Source organism: Aspergillus candidus (genome assembly GCF_002847045.1).
Source record: "Aspergillus candidus strain CBS 102.13 unplaced genomic scaffold BDW47scaffold_35, whole genome shotgun sequence".
Taxonomy (NCBI): domain Eukaryota; kingdom Fungi; phylum Ascomycota; class Eurotiomycetes; order Eurotiales; family Aspergillaceae; genus Aspergillus; species Aspergillus candidus.
Genome location: NW_020194040.1, coordinates 284,085 through 298,068, shown reverse-complemented (window position 1 = coordinate 298,068; position 13,984 = coordinate 284,085). Strand labels below are relative to the sequence as shown.

Genomic DNA, 13,984 nt, shown 5'->3' with positions numbered 1-13,984 from the left:
TTTTTTGAAGCAAATTCATTCAATACAATTTCCCGGTTTTTTTTTCTGTGCCAATATAACCACTCTGTGAATGGCGGTCTGGTTGCCTGTATATTTCTTGGGTACCCGTATGGCGCTTATAGGGCAGAATGCCTGACAGGGTATCATGACAGACGGGATCAGTGGAAATTATATTAAGAATGATCAGTGGATGGTCGATCTTTTCCTTTTCCTTTTATTATTTCTTCCTTTTCCGAAAATCTTTTGCGGCCCTTTCCTTTTTCCCTTGATTTTCTAGTATACCACAAACTCAAACATTCCAACCTACTTTCTACTTTGTAATAAACAAAATCTACCTCGAATCAACCAGCGCAGCAAATACCGCGGCACGAGAACATCTGCCCCCCACTTTCTTCCCCAATGACAGCTCCATGTTGTCCAGGTTATCCAGGGTCTATCAACGACCTACCGATAGAAAGCGGGTACCACTACCCACCCCGGCCACGAAAAGCACGCTAGGCTAGATTGCCGGATAGAGAAAAAACGTCAGGCCTGATCATCAATAGTTTGCTCCGACTGTGTTTGACGCATTGCCGATCTACAGCACTTATTTTACCTTACGGCCTGGGTCATCTGATATGGATTGGGAAATGCTCACTACCTAGTAGACTAGTACTGAGACCCTTCACACGGCACAAACCATCCATCCCTCGTTGGTATTACCTCATGTCGACGCAAGTCGGGAGACACACCCGGCAGGGAACGGCTTTCATAGGGCCTTGGGCCAGATGATCATCACGGGTCGACTAGTCAATCGGATTACGAGATTTTGCCGGCCGACCGACTGGCTGGGGCCTCTCTAGGGTAGTGGGCTGTTGTTTACTCCAGACAACAGTTAGTTCTTAGGTAGATGACGACCCGGGGAGTTCGTCGTTTTCATTTTTATTTTTTTTTGTTTTTTCTTTTCTGCAAGATTAAGCAGGAGCCGACATTGGGCCTAATTTTACCTTATTCTAATCAGTCATGTCTTTTGCTTGTTATGGAAATGCTTCGATTTCTTGTCGATAAACTTGTGATCATCTCTCGTCATCTATCTTATGTAGGATATTATCCGCAAAAATTAGTCAGGTAGTATAATGTTGACACTATACCTCAGCGAATAACACTGATGAAACAATCGGCAAGAAAAACAAGAAAAAAGATTGATATAAACAAGTTAGACGAATCAACCAATGATAAATTGTAGATAGTAAAATCAAGTATGGGAAAATCAAGAAATTAAACCAATCAAACCCAAACCCACATACATCATAAGGTAGTGACTTCACCAGTGTCCGTCCGATAAACGCACGTATCACAGGCCACCTCCATCAGCACCGATTCAAGTCTGAGTCCTGGTTTTGGTGATAGTGATGGAGTGATGGAGTGATGGAGTGATGGAACCTCGTCACGTCACCGACCACGCGACAGACTCAGCTTGCAACCGACTCAACTGGCCTAAAGCTCAACTCAGGGTAATACATATTGGTTTGTGTGCTACTGTAGTATATATTGAAGCGCTTGGAGTACTGTTTGTTATGGATTAGTACATCTATCAGCCTGTTATCTTGTTTCCTGGGTAATTAGCGTGTGTTTAGAGTTTACCCTGTTCATTTATGTATGTCCTCAACGCTCTTCGCCTTTGACATACATGGTATGCTGACAATATCATTACACTCCAGTGTCTACAATATCTTGAAATGTGAGATAATATTGCAACTGCCGTTCCCCAAACATTACTTCTCTCTATCCAGAAAAAAAAAAAATAAGATAATCAAAATAAACCCAATAAAAAAAAGAAAGCGAAGCATGTAGAGAGCCCACGAGACTCGCGGCAGATACCCCCGACAGATTACCAGCCCTTTCAATCCCTGGCTAGCTCAGCAAATTGATCATAGTTGATCTATTGTTATTAGAGATATCTTCAATAGCGCTCAACTAATCAAATATCTAATATCTAGTTATTGAACATTCAGAAGGTGGCCTTATCCCAGCCAAATTACACTATTCACTGGAGTGTGTGTACTCTGAACCTACTTGTTAGCAAGCACTAGAAATACAATAGTAGGCAGATCTTACTGACTTGGGTGCGTCTGTGTCTTGGAATCCTACCAACATAGACAGGCTGGTAATAAGCGGTGAATTTCCCACCTACACCGTATTTCTACTAGCGATTGACACGCTGGGACAAAAAATTCAGCCCATGGGATATTAATTAAACTTTATATTTTTAATATACCTTTCTAGGTATCATTACTACAGTAGATGGTAGTTAACTGCGGACTTTTCCGGTCCGGTTTGGCTTTATAGTGGCTTCATTTGTCAAAATATCCTTTACTTATATAGGGAAGACACACTCATATAGCATACCAATTAGAGACAACCCTAAGATTTATTAACTCCATGAAATATCGCTTCTTCTACACTTTCTCGTTGCTATCTACACTAAGCCAAAACAGGCCATTATATCGGGTTGATATTCCGAAAGGACGCATACCCTGGTGTCAACAATCTACGTGGATAGTAGGTAGACTATCAGGACTATTAGCATTTAGTAAACGATAATTATCCACCTCTTTAAGGATAGGACTGTCATGGATATTCCATTTCACCTTCCATAGTAATCGAAACTTCGCCAGAACACCCGTTAAGTGTCCACCATTACATTGCCCAAGATACCATGTCAAAATCCAATAGTCCCTTTACTATCAAGCACTAGTTCGACAACGACAGGACAACAGCCATCCATACCCTCTGCGGAGTCACGAAAAAACTCTCCCGCTCTTCTCCTCGCGAGTGCACTTTCTACTCCCCGATTGGTTGTGCGCTTGCATGCTCGGAAGTGTCCAGTGGTCCTGATGACTGTAGGTTGCTAATGCCTCCTAATCAATCAGCCGGTCACTAGGCAGTGCAAAGTCCTGTGCAGTTTAGAGAGCTGCAGACCGCGGATAAGAGACGACATATGCGACATCAGAGGGGAAAATCGTCTAGCGTGTGGTACGTGTTTCTGTTTCGTAGCGAGACATGAACTTGGAATCGTGAAGGGGCGTGCGAAACGGCGGCAGTGAAATAATTTTTTTGTTTAAAAAAAATGAGAGTGAAAAAAGAAAAAATCATGTCTGTGGATCGCACGGTGTCTACTTTCTCCCAAAATGGTATCGCGATATATCCGTGGGCGGTGCCATCTGGGCTTCCAATCTCATCTCTGCGTTTTGGCTGAAATAGTGGGCCTCCTGTGGCACGCGCTGCACATTTTAGGTCTCTCGACTCATCCCTCCTCTCCGGTTAGGATTCCCTCTCCTCTCTTTTCTCCCTTTCAGAGATGGGGAGACGGGCGGCCAGCGAACTACGACGCCGTCTTCCATACACACACACACACACACACACACACACACACACACACACACACACACACACACACACACACACACACACACACATATACACACACACTCTCCATCGTAGATTGTCTTAAAACCGCTAGCAGGACTAGTGGTAGGATCCCTCTTGTGTAGGTGTGTCAGGGGAAATTTAGCTCTCGGCGATCGCGGGTTTGCTATCTGCGTCCCAACTTGCCTATCAGACTGAAAGGCAGCCCTGCATTTTACAGGCGGGAAGACAAGACTTGCTTTGCTCGGGGCCAAGAGTGGCTGGGATATCCACCTGGCCAGGAAGCGGATCTCTCCGGATCTTGGTCTCGCAGGCTTGTCCAGAGAGGTCGTTAGATGTGTTTCTGTTGGGGAAGATGACGTGCGAAATTTCGGTTACGCGGTTGGGGGCGGACGTTCTTCCTGATGCTGGTTGGTTTGGTTTCTTGTTGCTGGTTCATTGGACCGTGTATTTAGGGACATGGCGTTGCAGCCTGTACTGGTCATGTCACGCCGGAACTCGGAGAAGGGAATGTTTCCGCATTAAGAGACGAGCAGGGTCTGTTCCGTGCAGATCGTTGTGGAGAGAAGGATGGCTGTGATATTCGAGATATCTAGTCCGCTGTTTGCTTGACAGGGGGCTTTGGGCCAGTCGAATAATGTGGTGATTGGGACCTTCGCCCCAAGACAGCTACAGATTTATCAAAACTATTGTTAGTTAGAAGGCCGCGTATAGTTAGTATAAGTTAGGATTAAGACAGGAAACGAGGAGGCCTATAGCGATGAGGACCGTTGTTCAGCAAAGCCTGTAAAGATTCTTCCCGTTAAATGTCCTTTGCTATCCTCTGGTGGACGATACAATGGGCGACTTCGTCAAGGTGCTACCGGAGAGGGCTCCCCCAGAGAAATTTCGAAACGGCGATCTGGACACTGACTCGTATCATGGAGGCCAAGTCGGGCTAATGGAGTATGGACGCCAATTCTTGGGTTTCCCATGGTTCTACTATGAAAGCCACGCCGTCTGCCCCGTGTGCTTCGTAATTAGTTCTGATCCATTCTGTCCGCGTGGAAGCTTGTCAGAGGTTGGAACGTCACCTATAACATGGCAGTGAGAGAATCATTCCTCCAAAACAAGAAACCTGATACCAGTACCACCCGTCTCCTTTTGATTCCCGCGTGTTTGTGGTGGAGAAGAGGTGGAACCCGGGATCTGCTTGCGTAAGACTATTTGTCTGTTTGGATAGCGCAGGGTCATCAATCCAAAGTAACTAAGGGGCTTTATCGTGGAGCTCTGCGAGGGTGGAACCAGACAGGCTCTGGTCGAGAACGTCTATACCACCGGAGTCCGGGTGGGCATTCCATCACGACACTTTCGACTTCTTGGAAGATACACCAACCCTTCTCTTCGATTCGATGTCAAGGCGTCACTAAACTCGTGCATTGGACTTGACCCCTTGTACTTGTTCATTTTTTTGTATCTCCCTCTTCTTCTGAGATCTTTAATGAATTTTTTTTTTTCTTTTTTTTTTATCTTTGTCCTTTTTCGCTTCCGATTTCTCTCTCTTATTTTCCGCTTTGCATCCCGCCATTACTTTGCCAGCTGGTCATACTGAAACCTCTGCAGCCAAGCCGTACTATGTGAGCCGGAGAGGCAGACATACCTCCTAGGCCATAGGTCTGAAATAAAGGTAGCATTCCATTCGTCAAATATTGCAACAAGCACTGTGTTCATATGTCGAGAGTCCGACGAGTGCTGACAACCTCGCGCCCTAGTTATGCCGCAATTCACCTTCAAATGCAACCCCCTGTAGTGAACAAGCACCCTGGCTCTAGTCTAGGTCTTGGGATCTCGAACCATGCAATAAAGCTGCCACCACGGTGATTAGCAGGACAACGAACCCAGCCACTGAAGGCATACTGCTTTACGGGCCACGTACCATGCAAACATCGTCGCCATCTCGACACTCCATCTCCCGTCTCAGCTCAAACCCCATCTTCTCATAAATCTGCACATTAGGCTCATTCCTCGAGCTCTCCAGATAGCACTTGGCGCCCTCTTGGTCAGCGATATCGGTCACCGCCTTGAACAACAGCCGTCCAATACCCTTCCCCTGCTGGTCGGGACTGATAGCCACGATGTTGCAGAAGTAATACCCCCGCGGGTCGTCCCAGATGGCGGTCTGGGCCTCATTCTGCCGCTCCTTCCAGATCCAGTAGCGGCGCGAGATGAGCCCACCGCGACCCCAGTGAAACAGGTTGTTCAGCAGTTGTCGGTACGACAGCACCCATCCTTGCAGCCAGCTGGTCCAGCTCTCTGGCTCTGAGGGGGAGTGGGGCCGCAGCCAGCACGAAACCCCAACAACGCGCGACGGGGCCGAGCCAGCAGGACCGACCTCTTTCGCGACCTGGAAGAGGGCGTTGTCGATGCCCCAAAGACAACGTGCTTTGAGAGAGTCATAGTTTCTCTGTTGGTTGAACTGTTGTTGCACCTCATCCGAATCCCGAAGGGTCGTCGGGACCCTCGACGAGGATTGATGTTAGCCGGCGGATCTGGCCCCCCGCGGGTGGAAGACCGCATGGCAAAGCTTGGACTCACCTGGGCTTTATCAAAGACCCATAGGAAATAGGGATCTTCGGCAAATGCCTTCTGGATCACTTCGATCGCTGCAGGGATGTCTGCCTCGGTTAGGGGAGAAATCTCGATCGCCATTTTGCTCATTAGATCCTTGCGAACACAAGCGGGAACTATGATTTATTGTGGGGGTGGCGCCTGCGGTTGCAATGATTAGCTCCAGGAACACAAGCTCTATCGAACACGGAGAGAACAAAAGGGAATTCTCGGTTATCGGTGGGCTAGGGTAGGTCAGGTTTCAGACAGGGGCTGCACCGACAGAGGTGCCAAGTACGAAGTTGCACAATGAAGTCAACCGGTTACATACCTAAGTATGTACTCGAAAATCTTTCGACGGAGGAAGCATTCGTTCACTGAGGAAGGTGGGGATGGAGAGATAATAAAGGAACGGAGTTGACCCGGGAAAACAAGACACTGACACCATTCATTAGTAGGTACTTAGTACCGGAATAGCAGTAGATAGGCGCTGGATGCTGTGGAGAGGAGACCACCTGTGGTTCCGTGCGAATGAGAAGAACGACACTAATCGGAGGAAGACGCACGGAAGACAATTGACAGAAAGAGTGTCGGGATGGAACCATGGGCGCCTTACCCGTGCTGGGTAACTCCACGCGGTCTGCCTCTCCAGTCTCCACCCTGTTTCGCCTTCCTCTCCACATCCACCTCCAGCCTCATGGCCGCCTATCGGTAATATCATAGGCGTGAGTGGAGATCTCTCCCACTCAGGATCGATCTAATGATATTTACGAATTGGCAGGCATTCCCTCGTGGAAAGACATAGATTCGATAGGCAGTTGATATTATACAGAAAGCAAGGCAAGTTCTGCGTTAGGTCTGTACATGATAAGATCTATCTCTAGTTTCATATGGTAGGAGCATATCCTTCAATGCTCTAAAGAAAGTCCAGCTCATAGCTTTCCCCCGCGGCCGGCAAGTCTCAGTAAGCTATCCTGATAGCTAGTGCCCATCAATTGCCCATCCGGGCTCCACAGCCAGCTCTCGTGGATCGCGCGATTCTCCCCAGAACGGGGCGACCAGCCTTCCTGGATGAACCACTTTTTGGGAAGCTCTTCGCCCCCTGCCGTTGAATCCCAGTCGATCATCCGCAAGGCCTTTCCGTGTTGGTGGAAAACGACCGTCAAGGTCAAGCTGGCCATGGCTGCAAAGGTCTTGTAACCTAGCGCACGCGGAATCAACAGCAAGGAGTTCTTATCGCTGGAATACATGTGTGCACAGGCGTACAGGTTGTCGAATTCCCCCGAGTCTTCCCTTTTCTTCAGCTCCTCCCGGCTCGCCAGCCCTGACGCCTGCTCTAGGGGCGATCCCCGGATCGAATACATTGCTAGTTGACGGTACTTTTCCGGCCCCGACTTCACCTCGTCCGTGGTGTTGTGGTCCAGCATGTCAACTTTACGCACATCTAGTCCCGGAAATGGCGCCTCAGAGACGGCTCCACTCTCTAGAAGCTCGATCCAAAAGTCTGCGTCCACACCGACACTGGGCGGTTGGTCTTCAGGACGCCGCGCCTCGAGAACCTTCTTGAATCGTTCTTGCACGGCTGGCGGCTGGTGGCTTACCGCTATTGGTCCTTCATCCCGCTTGAACGAGCATAAACACGAGAAACAGATCTCGCCGCCCTGGCGGACATCGACAGCACGGCTACAGTATCCCTTGCCATCTCGCAAGTGACGCACGGCGTAAATATACGGAACGTCTAAGCGGCCGGGCAAGATAAATGTACCGGCAATGTCCTAGTGTTGCGGTCAGTACCTGGGTCCTTATTTATGGGTTACACCCCTCGCAGGTGGCGTCTCTTTGCCGTGGCACTTACGTGGATGACAAAACCTGCTTTGACGGTTTTGGATGCTGCGTAGGCGGACTGCGCGTAGACGTGCCCCCCGAATGCTACGCCACGACTCCCCGGGGCAAATGGGACCGCAAGTGATTGGAAGAGTTCGACCTTTTCAGGCTGGTGAGGCGGGACCTCGGCATTTCCCAGTGGCTTGAGGGCCATCAAATTGGCGAAAGACGACGGGGAGGGCGTAGACCCCGAGTCTGCAGATTCCTGCGTCATTGCGCCCGTATATAAAGTCCGGAGATAGATTGTCTGTATCGGCAAATGTTATGGCTGGTGCTGACGGGTGGGATTTAGGTATGACCAGGGTAAATAAATAGTTCCGGGGATCGGTAAAAGCTGAGGGGTCAGGTCGGGGGTGGAGTAGGTAAGATCGCAGGGCGTTCGTGGCTTGATATAGCAATGGATATTGTAATAACGCCCTTGGGACTACAGAATGATCGCGAAAGAGAGGATACTGGCATTAAATCTTCATGGGCGGATCGATGATCAATCATGGGACCTCGGTTGATGGCGGTTCTGGCAAGGTTCCCCGTGGGCAGTCGCCGATTTGCCGCTGCGGGACTCCTCCCTGTCGGTCCCTGGGGTTCCTGAAGCTGCTTGCTTTAATCCGATCCGGATTAGTCGATGATCGCAACAAATACTACAAAACCCTTTGCAGGTTCATTTCAACAACGCTGCTTGGGTTTTCATAAGAACTTTGTGTGCAGGGTCTTTTCTTTTGTTCATCTAGTTATCTATTATGGCTAAGAGGAATGTCGATGGCTTGGCAGGTTGACTGGTAGTACGCGCTAGGCGTAGAGCTGGGATAGAGTTGTCAACAGTTGCAAATCACTGGTATACAACCAATGGCATTACCAATTTCCTCTGACGATATTCCGCCGACAACGCATCCCTGGTGCGAACGGCGTGGTAAATAACGCGGGTCCCATGATCACTTCCTGCTAGTAAGCGCAAGGGTATACGCAACCAACCAACGTACTGGTGTCGAAAAACCCAGCAAATGATGAAGAAGAACGTAAAAAGATTATCATATATGCGCCTGCGATGCCGAAATGGTATGATGATACAAAACAATATCTCCGAATCCCCAATAATACAGACCCAAACAGAACTGCAGCGGTGCAGTTAATTAACCGACCCATTCAAGAAAAATCGCTTTCCAGCACACCAACCCTGACTCAAATAGTGTCGGAGATGTTGCGCGCGTGGTTCCAGGTAATATGTCCTTCCACATCCTTGATCTCCTCGAGCTTGTCGCCCAGCTTCACAACCGAGAAGCGGATCATCCGGGGATCGAGGCCGAGCGTGCGGCGGATAGAGGTCTGCACGGGTCCGGACGAGTCGAAGCGCATGATGAAATGGTGACCGTCGTTGTAGCGGGCCTGATGTTTCGTCGTGGGCTTGGGCAGTCTAAAGGTACCCCAGTTGGTGTATCCGCGGATGACGCCGCCGGAGCGGAGGACCTGGAGGCCGCAGTTTCGGGCAATTCTAGCATGTGTCAATACCAATTCTCTGGACGTTTTCAATGGATGAGGGATAGAATATATGCGCGGTTCGGGGGGCGCTGGGTAAAGACGTACTCGCGGACCTCGTGGAGGCTGCCCGGACGGACCTAAGGAGTGTGTTAGCGGACCACCGCGCCATTGGGAAACGCCGAACAGATCGGTAAAGAAGCGTCTTACAATAGCAATCAATTCGTACAGCATAATTGCGGGGCGTGGAAGGGCAGATGCGTGACGATGCCGGAGCGCAGGATGACGATAAAGTCGATAATTAGCGATTGAACCAGACAACAAGTCGAGATTTTCCCGTAACGCCGGGAGCCGCTTATCGGAGTCGCGCTTGGCACAGCTATCAGCGGCCGGAAACGTACGTAATCCGCGCTAAGCCCTTCACGGTCACTAGCACTGCTTCCCTCACTCCTCCGCGGGCATGGGATGGAGTAGATAAAGTCACTTTTGCACAATTCCCCCGCCCTTTTCCATCTTCCTTCACTCATCTTCCACTCTTACAATTCCCACTCTCTTCCTCTCTCGACACCTCGTCTCCTCCACAATGGCCGCTGTCGCCCGTTGCCTCCGCCCCTTCGCCTCGCGCGCTCTCTCCCAGCAGCTCCCTCTGGCTGGGGTCCGCAGGGTGTCGCCCGCTGCGGGTTTCCCGCGGGGAAGCATCCGGAGCTTTTCGCAGAGCCCGTTGTGTGCGTTCTTTCTCCAATTGAGTCATGAGTGGCCTCGAAATCTACCGTCTAGCATGGCGAATAGCTAATTGGGTTTTTTTTTCTTGAATATACAGCGCAGTTGAAGAAGTACACCGAGTCTCACGAGTGGATTGACTTGGCCGACAACGGCACGGGTGAGTAACATCCATCTTCTAGCTCAGCAACCACCACGACCCCGCGCAAGGACTCCCAATTGCGCACGCCCACCCTGTGTACTACTCGAGCTTTACTGACATCCCTTCTCCCAACAGCCAAGATCGGTATCACCGAGTACGCCGCCCATTCCCTGGGCGACGTCGTCTACGTGGAGCTCCCCAGCGCCGACCTGGAGGTCGCAGCCGGCGAGCCCGTCGGTGCCGTCGAGTCTGTCAAGTCCGCCTCTGATGTCCTGTCCCCCGTCTCGGGTACCGTGCTGCAGGGCAACGCCGCCCTCGAGGACAAGGCTAAGCTCATCAACGAGAGCCCTGAGGGTGATGCCTGGATCGCTGAGATCAAGGTCAACGATCCGGCTGAGCTGGATGCTCTGCTGGATGAGGCTGCCTACAAGGAGTCTATCAGCGGTGAGGACCACTAGATATAGGTAGATATCTAAGCTGCTTTTTATTGATTTCTTATTTTTTGGTTCGGGAAAGGCTTTTCCGGGTGTCTTTTTTTGTACGTAGTAGAATTGGGATTGATTGCATGTGAATTGACGAGTTCTTTTTTTCTTCTCTCTCAGTTGCGGATCGGGATTCAATGTTGTAGATGTTGTCTACCATATTATGTGCCGTAGTGTATTGTACAAGCATTCTCGGACTCTTGAGGTGTCATTGTTATTATTCCATTTTATCATCTTTTGTATCAATTGTCCTTACTGTGGTCGTGGTGGACGAGGATCCATCTACCTGCCGGGCGGCCATCATTTCATTTCGTCATTGCACCTTTCCCGTCCACGAATCACAGGACTGGTATTCGCCGACACTTCCCGAGCGGTGAGAGCTTGCATGATGTGACGATCCATTCTCAGATTATATACCCCGTGATTATGCTTCGATAATTCTTATAGTTGAAGAATCCTGCCATATATATAAGAGATGATAGATATAATACACTGAAATAAAAAACCTTTTGAACAAAGAAAACACTAGCGGTGATGTGCAAACCATGCCAGACACTCTAAATAATGTACACTATCACATGAATCATAGTCATAACCATAGCCATAATACATTCTATACAGGAGGGATGGACTCGCGGCAGATCGGGCACTGCAGCCGGAGCCGCATCCAGCTCTCCAAACAGGTGCTGTGGAAGATGTGCCGGCACGGCGTCACCATGTATGCGCGGCGACTGAGGATGGTGGTGGCTCCGTCCGTGACGCTGTTGCTGCCCGTGGACGCGGCCAAGACGGGCACCTCGATCTCCTGCATGCAGATCGCGCAGTCGAAGATCGCTTTTTTCTTGTCCTTGGGTCGATGCTTGTCATCGCCTTTGTCGTCTATTGATATGTCTCGTTCGTCGGCTCGTAATGCCCCGATGGGTAGCACTCCACCGGACTCCAGATCGTCTGACCCGGCCGCATCCCGCACGAGAGGGTGGTAGTCATAGGCTGGGGGTGCCCATCCACGAGGGATGAAGAAACGAGGGCCTAGGATGTCCTGGCTTGCCAATACCCAAACCTGGATCCATACCCAACCAGCCAGCACCAACGCCGTGGTCACATCGGGTCGCACAAATAGGACGTTTCCACGCACAGTGAGGAAGTACATGAACGGGAATAGTCGCAAAAAGCTTTGCCCGACGACAAAGTCCCATCGCAGGGCTTTGCGACAATTGCGCATGACGTTCCGATAGATCTGCGGCGTCCAAAAGGACACATAGATGAACCCAAGAGCCCGGGCGTAGAGTGCCGCAAGCTGGTTCGGCCACATGAATGACCAGATGGAGACAATAAGCGACACAAACAGGATGAAGTAAAATCGAGCATACATAGCTCCGACGTCGCTGCGAGCGTCCCGTGCGGATGGCGCAGCGGTGGCCCTGGCCGGCGGTGCCTCTTCTTCTTCGGGAGGATCCTGATCAGGCGTTAAGATGACCGGCGTTGCGCCCGAATCTCGCATCCGTGCCGCAGTCACTGGCAGTGGCAGGTCTCCAGGTCGCACGCTAGGGGTTGGGGGGTTCGAGCGACGCTCTTGTTCCCTCCGTTCTTGTTCTCTCCGTTCCGGTGCCTGCACCGCCCAGATTTCCATCATGAATTTCATGCCAATGTAGCTGACTGACAGGAAAGTGAGGAAAGAAGCGGTCGTCATGATTAAAAACGACACGGCCGGGTAAAGCTCAAGAAGGACAAACACGAGCACAAAGGCGTCTCCAAAAGCCATCAGCGCAATCGTGTAGAAGCTTACACGACTCCGGGTCGATGGAGTAGAGGACACCTTGATCTGCCGAAGAAGCAATGCTATCTGCGCAACCCAGAAGGCCGACATGAGGGATATGATACGCGCGGAGTATTTGCCAAACTCCTCCAACTTAAGCCCCGTCAGGTAGAGCGAGTCTGTTGGCGGAAATTCGGGTGTGCCTTTGGTCTCGAGTATGTAGCCACAGTCAGGAGAAAAGACCACGGCTGACATGACCATCAGTGGAGGCGATGGGATGGGGGCACCCATCGGATATCGAAGCTCTTGTTCCACTTGGTGGATGATCGACTTGTCCATCAGATAATCACGAGTCGCAACCGGATGTTGCTGTAAGTAGACAATGTGTTCACATTTGGGCGAAGGAAATTCCACTTGCTCCGTACCGACCAGCAAGGGCCAAGGTAATATTGTGGGCGGCCGATTTTGTTTCTCCGATATGGCATCGGAGAGGGACTTGACGAGGAGCTTGTGGGAGAGATCGTACCCATCGGACGAAAGTGTCAAATGCGGTAGAGCGAACACGCCGCCAAACTTTTCGCTCGAGGTCGTCAGGATGACAGCCCCGGTTTCCGGAAAATGGACCCCGTACAAGGGCAGGTGCCAGGTGTTTCCCCAGAAATCGCCGCTCTCCACAGCCAGGGCTGCGCGTATTTCCCGGATCTCGCCATTGCGCAACCGCAGCTCTTCCCCTCCGCCTTCCCGCAAGTCTAAGTAGAAGGTCCCACTGTTGCCGGTGACATTCTGGCTAAACTCGCTCGTGAAGTATTCGTTCTCCAAAGCGATGGCGGTTGTGTTCAGCGGCGGTCGATCCCCAGCCAGCTTGCGACGCACCCAATCTCCCTGAAGCTTCCCTGTCACATTCTGATACACAGGAAGAGGTAACTGCGACAGGTTGAGACCGGGTGATGGCGGTTCGAACCCGGCGTTGGATACGATAGACTGCAGTTGATCCCGCGCCCTATCCTGGACCTCGCCGAGGAGACTCCACGCGTAACTATCGTTCTTCCTAAATCCATGGTAAGGCAACCACCGATCTGCTTCGGGATTCAAGTCTCCATAGGAGGACTCATTCAGCAAACGGAGCGCCTGTCGCTCTCTTTCGAGCTCCCGTTGACGTTCTCGATCCTGCGCGACCAGCGGAGCATGCGACTGGGAATTGAGAAGAAGATAGAACACGAGGAGAAGGAAAAAGAAGGAACCGCGGTGATCCATAGATGCACCTTAGGAGCCGGGAAGCATAAGAGTCGGACTCTCCTCACGATAAAACGGTCTATACGGAGTATCGCATCGCCAGTCTCGATGGAAAATCAAAAAGGGTTCGGGGTCCAGTAGGGTACAGAGAGACCCAAGAGAAATATCAAGTGAGTAAAACGAAGATGAGAAGATGGAATCTGTAGGTAGAAATAACCCAGGAAAGACGGGTAGGTGGGTAGTATTAGTGTAAGATGGTGATGGCCGGAAGGAGTGGGGGGGGGAGTAATCGATGATGCTATG

The 13,984-nt window shown here is 50.6% G+C and overlaps 6 protein-coding genes across 6 annotated transcripts; 2 read left to right on the top strand and 4 right to left on the bottom strand.

Moving 5' to 3' along the window:
* Positions 1-2,942: 2,942 nt before the first annotated feature.
* Positions 2,943-3,648, top strand: BDW47DRAFT_50384 (uncharacterized protein). The gene has a single exon (XM_024819185.1). The coding sequence runs from the start codon at positions 3,171-3,173 to the stop codon at positions 3,531-3,533; it is 363 nt and encodes a 120-aa protein (XP_024670514.1). The 5' UTR covers positions 2,943-3,170; the 3' UTR covers positions 3,534-3,648.
* Positions 3,649-4,813: 1,165 nt separating this feature from the next.
* On the bottom strand, positions 4,814-6,835 carry BDW47DRAFT_108735 (GNAT family N-acetyltransferase). Its single transcript, XM_024813300.1, has 6 exons — positions 6,777-6,835; positions 6,326-6,720; positions 5,983-6,156; positions 5,324-5,863; positions 5,160-5,253; positions 4,814-5,074 (listed from the first exon to the last, which is right to left on the bottom strand). Exons 3-5 carry the CDS (start codon positions 6,103-6,105, stop codon positions 5,221-5,223), a joined length of 696 nt encoding a protein of 231 aa, XP_024670513.1. The 5' UTR covers positions 6,106-6,156; positions 6,326-6,720; positions 6,777-6,835; the 3' UTR covers positions 4,814-5,074; positions 5,160-5,220.
* On the bottom strand, positions 6,835-8,278 carry BDW47DRAFT_50401 (acyl-CoA thioesterase). The gene is made up of 2 exons (XM_024819187.1): positions 7,850-8,278; positions 6,835-7,769 (listed from the first exon to the last, which is right to left on the bottom strand). Exons 1-2 carry the CDS (start codon positions 8,090-8,092, stop codon positions 6,927-6,929), a joined length of 1,086 nt encoding a protein of 361 aa, XP_024670512.1. The 5' UTR covers positions 8,093-8,278; the 3' UTR covers positions 6,835-6,926.
* A 363-nt stretch (positions 8,279-8,641) lies between these two features.
* Positions 8,642-9,636, bottom strand: BDW47DRAFT_108726 (mitochondrial 37S ribosomal protein bS6m). The gene is made up of 3 exons (XM_024813299.1): positions 9,559-9,636; positions 9,457-9,488; positions 8,642-9,364 (listed from the first exon to the last, which is right to left on the bottom strand). Exons 1-3 carry the CDS (start codon positions 9,580-9,582, stop codon positions 9,055-9,057), a joined length of 366 nt encoding a protein of 121 aa, XP_024670511.1. The 5' UTR covers positions 9,583-9,636; the 3' UTR covers positions 8,642-9,054.
* Positions 9,637-9,852: 216 nt separating this feature from the next.
* BDW47DRAFT_50358 (glycine decarboxylase subunit H) lies at positions 9,853-10,847 on the top strand. The gene is made up of 3 exons (XM_024819184.1): positions 9,853-10,073; positions 10,169-10,228; positions 10,346-10,847. The coding sequence occupies exons 1-3, from the start codon at positions 9,932-9,934 to the stop codon at positions 10,666-10,668; spliced, it is 525 nt and encodes a 174-aa protein (XP_024670510.1). The 5' UTR covers positions 9,853-9,931; the 3' UTR covers positions 10,669-10,847.
* Positions 10,848-11,228: 381 nt separating this feature from the next.
* On the bottom strand, positions 11,229-13,916 carry dscA (ubiquitin-protein ligase dscA). The gene has a single exon (XM_024813298.1). The coding sequence runs from the start codon at positions 13,700-13,702 to the stop codon at positions 11,306-11,308; it is 2,397 nt and encodes a 798-aa protein (XP_024670509.1). The 5' UTR covers positions 13,703-13,916; the 3' UTR covers positions 11,229-11,305.
* Between the last annotated feature and the right edge of the window lie 68 nt (positions 13,917-13,984).

Bases quoted from the DNA above. Each gene is read 5' to 3' on its own strand.
- BDW47DRAFT_50401 (XM_024819187.1), bottom strand. From the start codon at position 8,092: ATGACGCAGGAATCTGCAGACTCGGGGTCTACGCCCTCCCCGTCGTCT. The intron at 7,770-7,849 runs GTAAGTGCCACG...CCGCAACACTAG, and splicing joins AAGCAGGTTTTGTCATCCAC to GACATTGCCGGTACATTTAT.
- BDW47DRAFT_50358 (XM_024819184.1), top strand. From the start codon at position 9,932: ATGGCCGCTGTCGCCCGTTGCCTCCGCCCCTTCGCCTCGCGCGCTCTC. The intron at 10,074-10,168 runs GTGCGTTCTTTC...TTGAATATACAG, and splicing joins CTTTTCGCAGAGCCCGTTGT to CGCAGTTGAAGAAGTACACC. The intron at 10,229-10,345 runs GTGAGTAACATC...TTCTCCCAACAG, and splicing joins CTTGGCCGACAACGGCACGG to CCAAGATCGGTATCACCGAG.
- BDW47DRAFT_108726 (XM_024813299.1), bottom strand. From the start codon at position 9,582: ATGCTGTACGAATTGATTGCTATT. The intron at 9,489-9,558 runs GTAAGACGCTTC...CACACTCCTTAG, and splicing joins TGTACGAATTGATTGCTATT to GTCCGTCCGGGCAGCCTCCA. The intron at 9,365-9,456 runs GTACGTCTTTAC...GACACATGCTAG, and splicing joins AGCCTCCACGAGGTCCGCGA to AATTGCCCGAAACTGCGGCC.
- BDW47DRAFT_108735 (XM_024813300.1), bottom strand. From the start codon at position 6,105: ATGAGCAAAATGGCGATCGAGATTTCTCCCCTAACCGAGGCAGACATC. The intron at 5,864-5,982 runs GTGAGTCCAAGC...GTGCAACAACAG, and splicing joins GGGTCTTTGATAAAGCCCAG to TTCAACCAACAGAGAAACTA. The intron at 5,254-5,323 runs GTACGTGGCCCG...CCGTGGTGGCAG, and splicing joins ATGGCGACGATGTTTGCATG to CTTTATTGCATGGTTCGAGA.
- dscA (XM_024813298.1), bottom strand. From the start codon at position 13,702: ATGGATCACCGCGGTTCCTTCTTTTTCCTTCTCCTCGTGTTCTATCTT.
- BDW47DRAFT_50384 (XM_024819185.1), top strand. From the start codon at position 3,171: ATGGTATCGCGATATATCCGTGGGCGGTGCCATCTGGGCTTCCAATCT.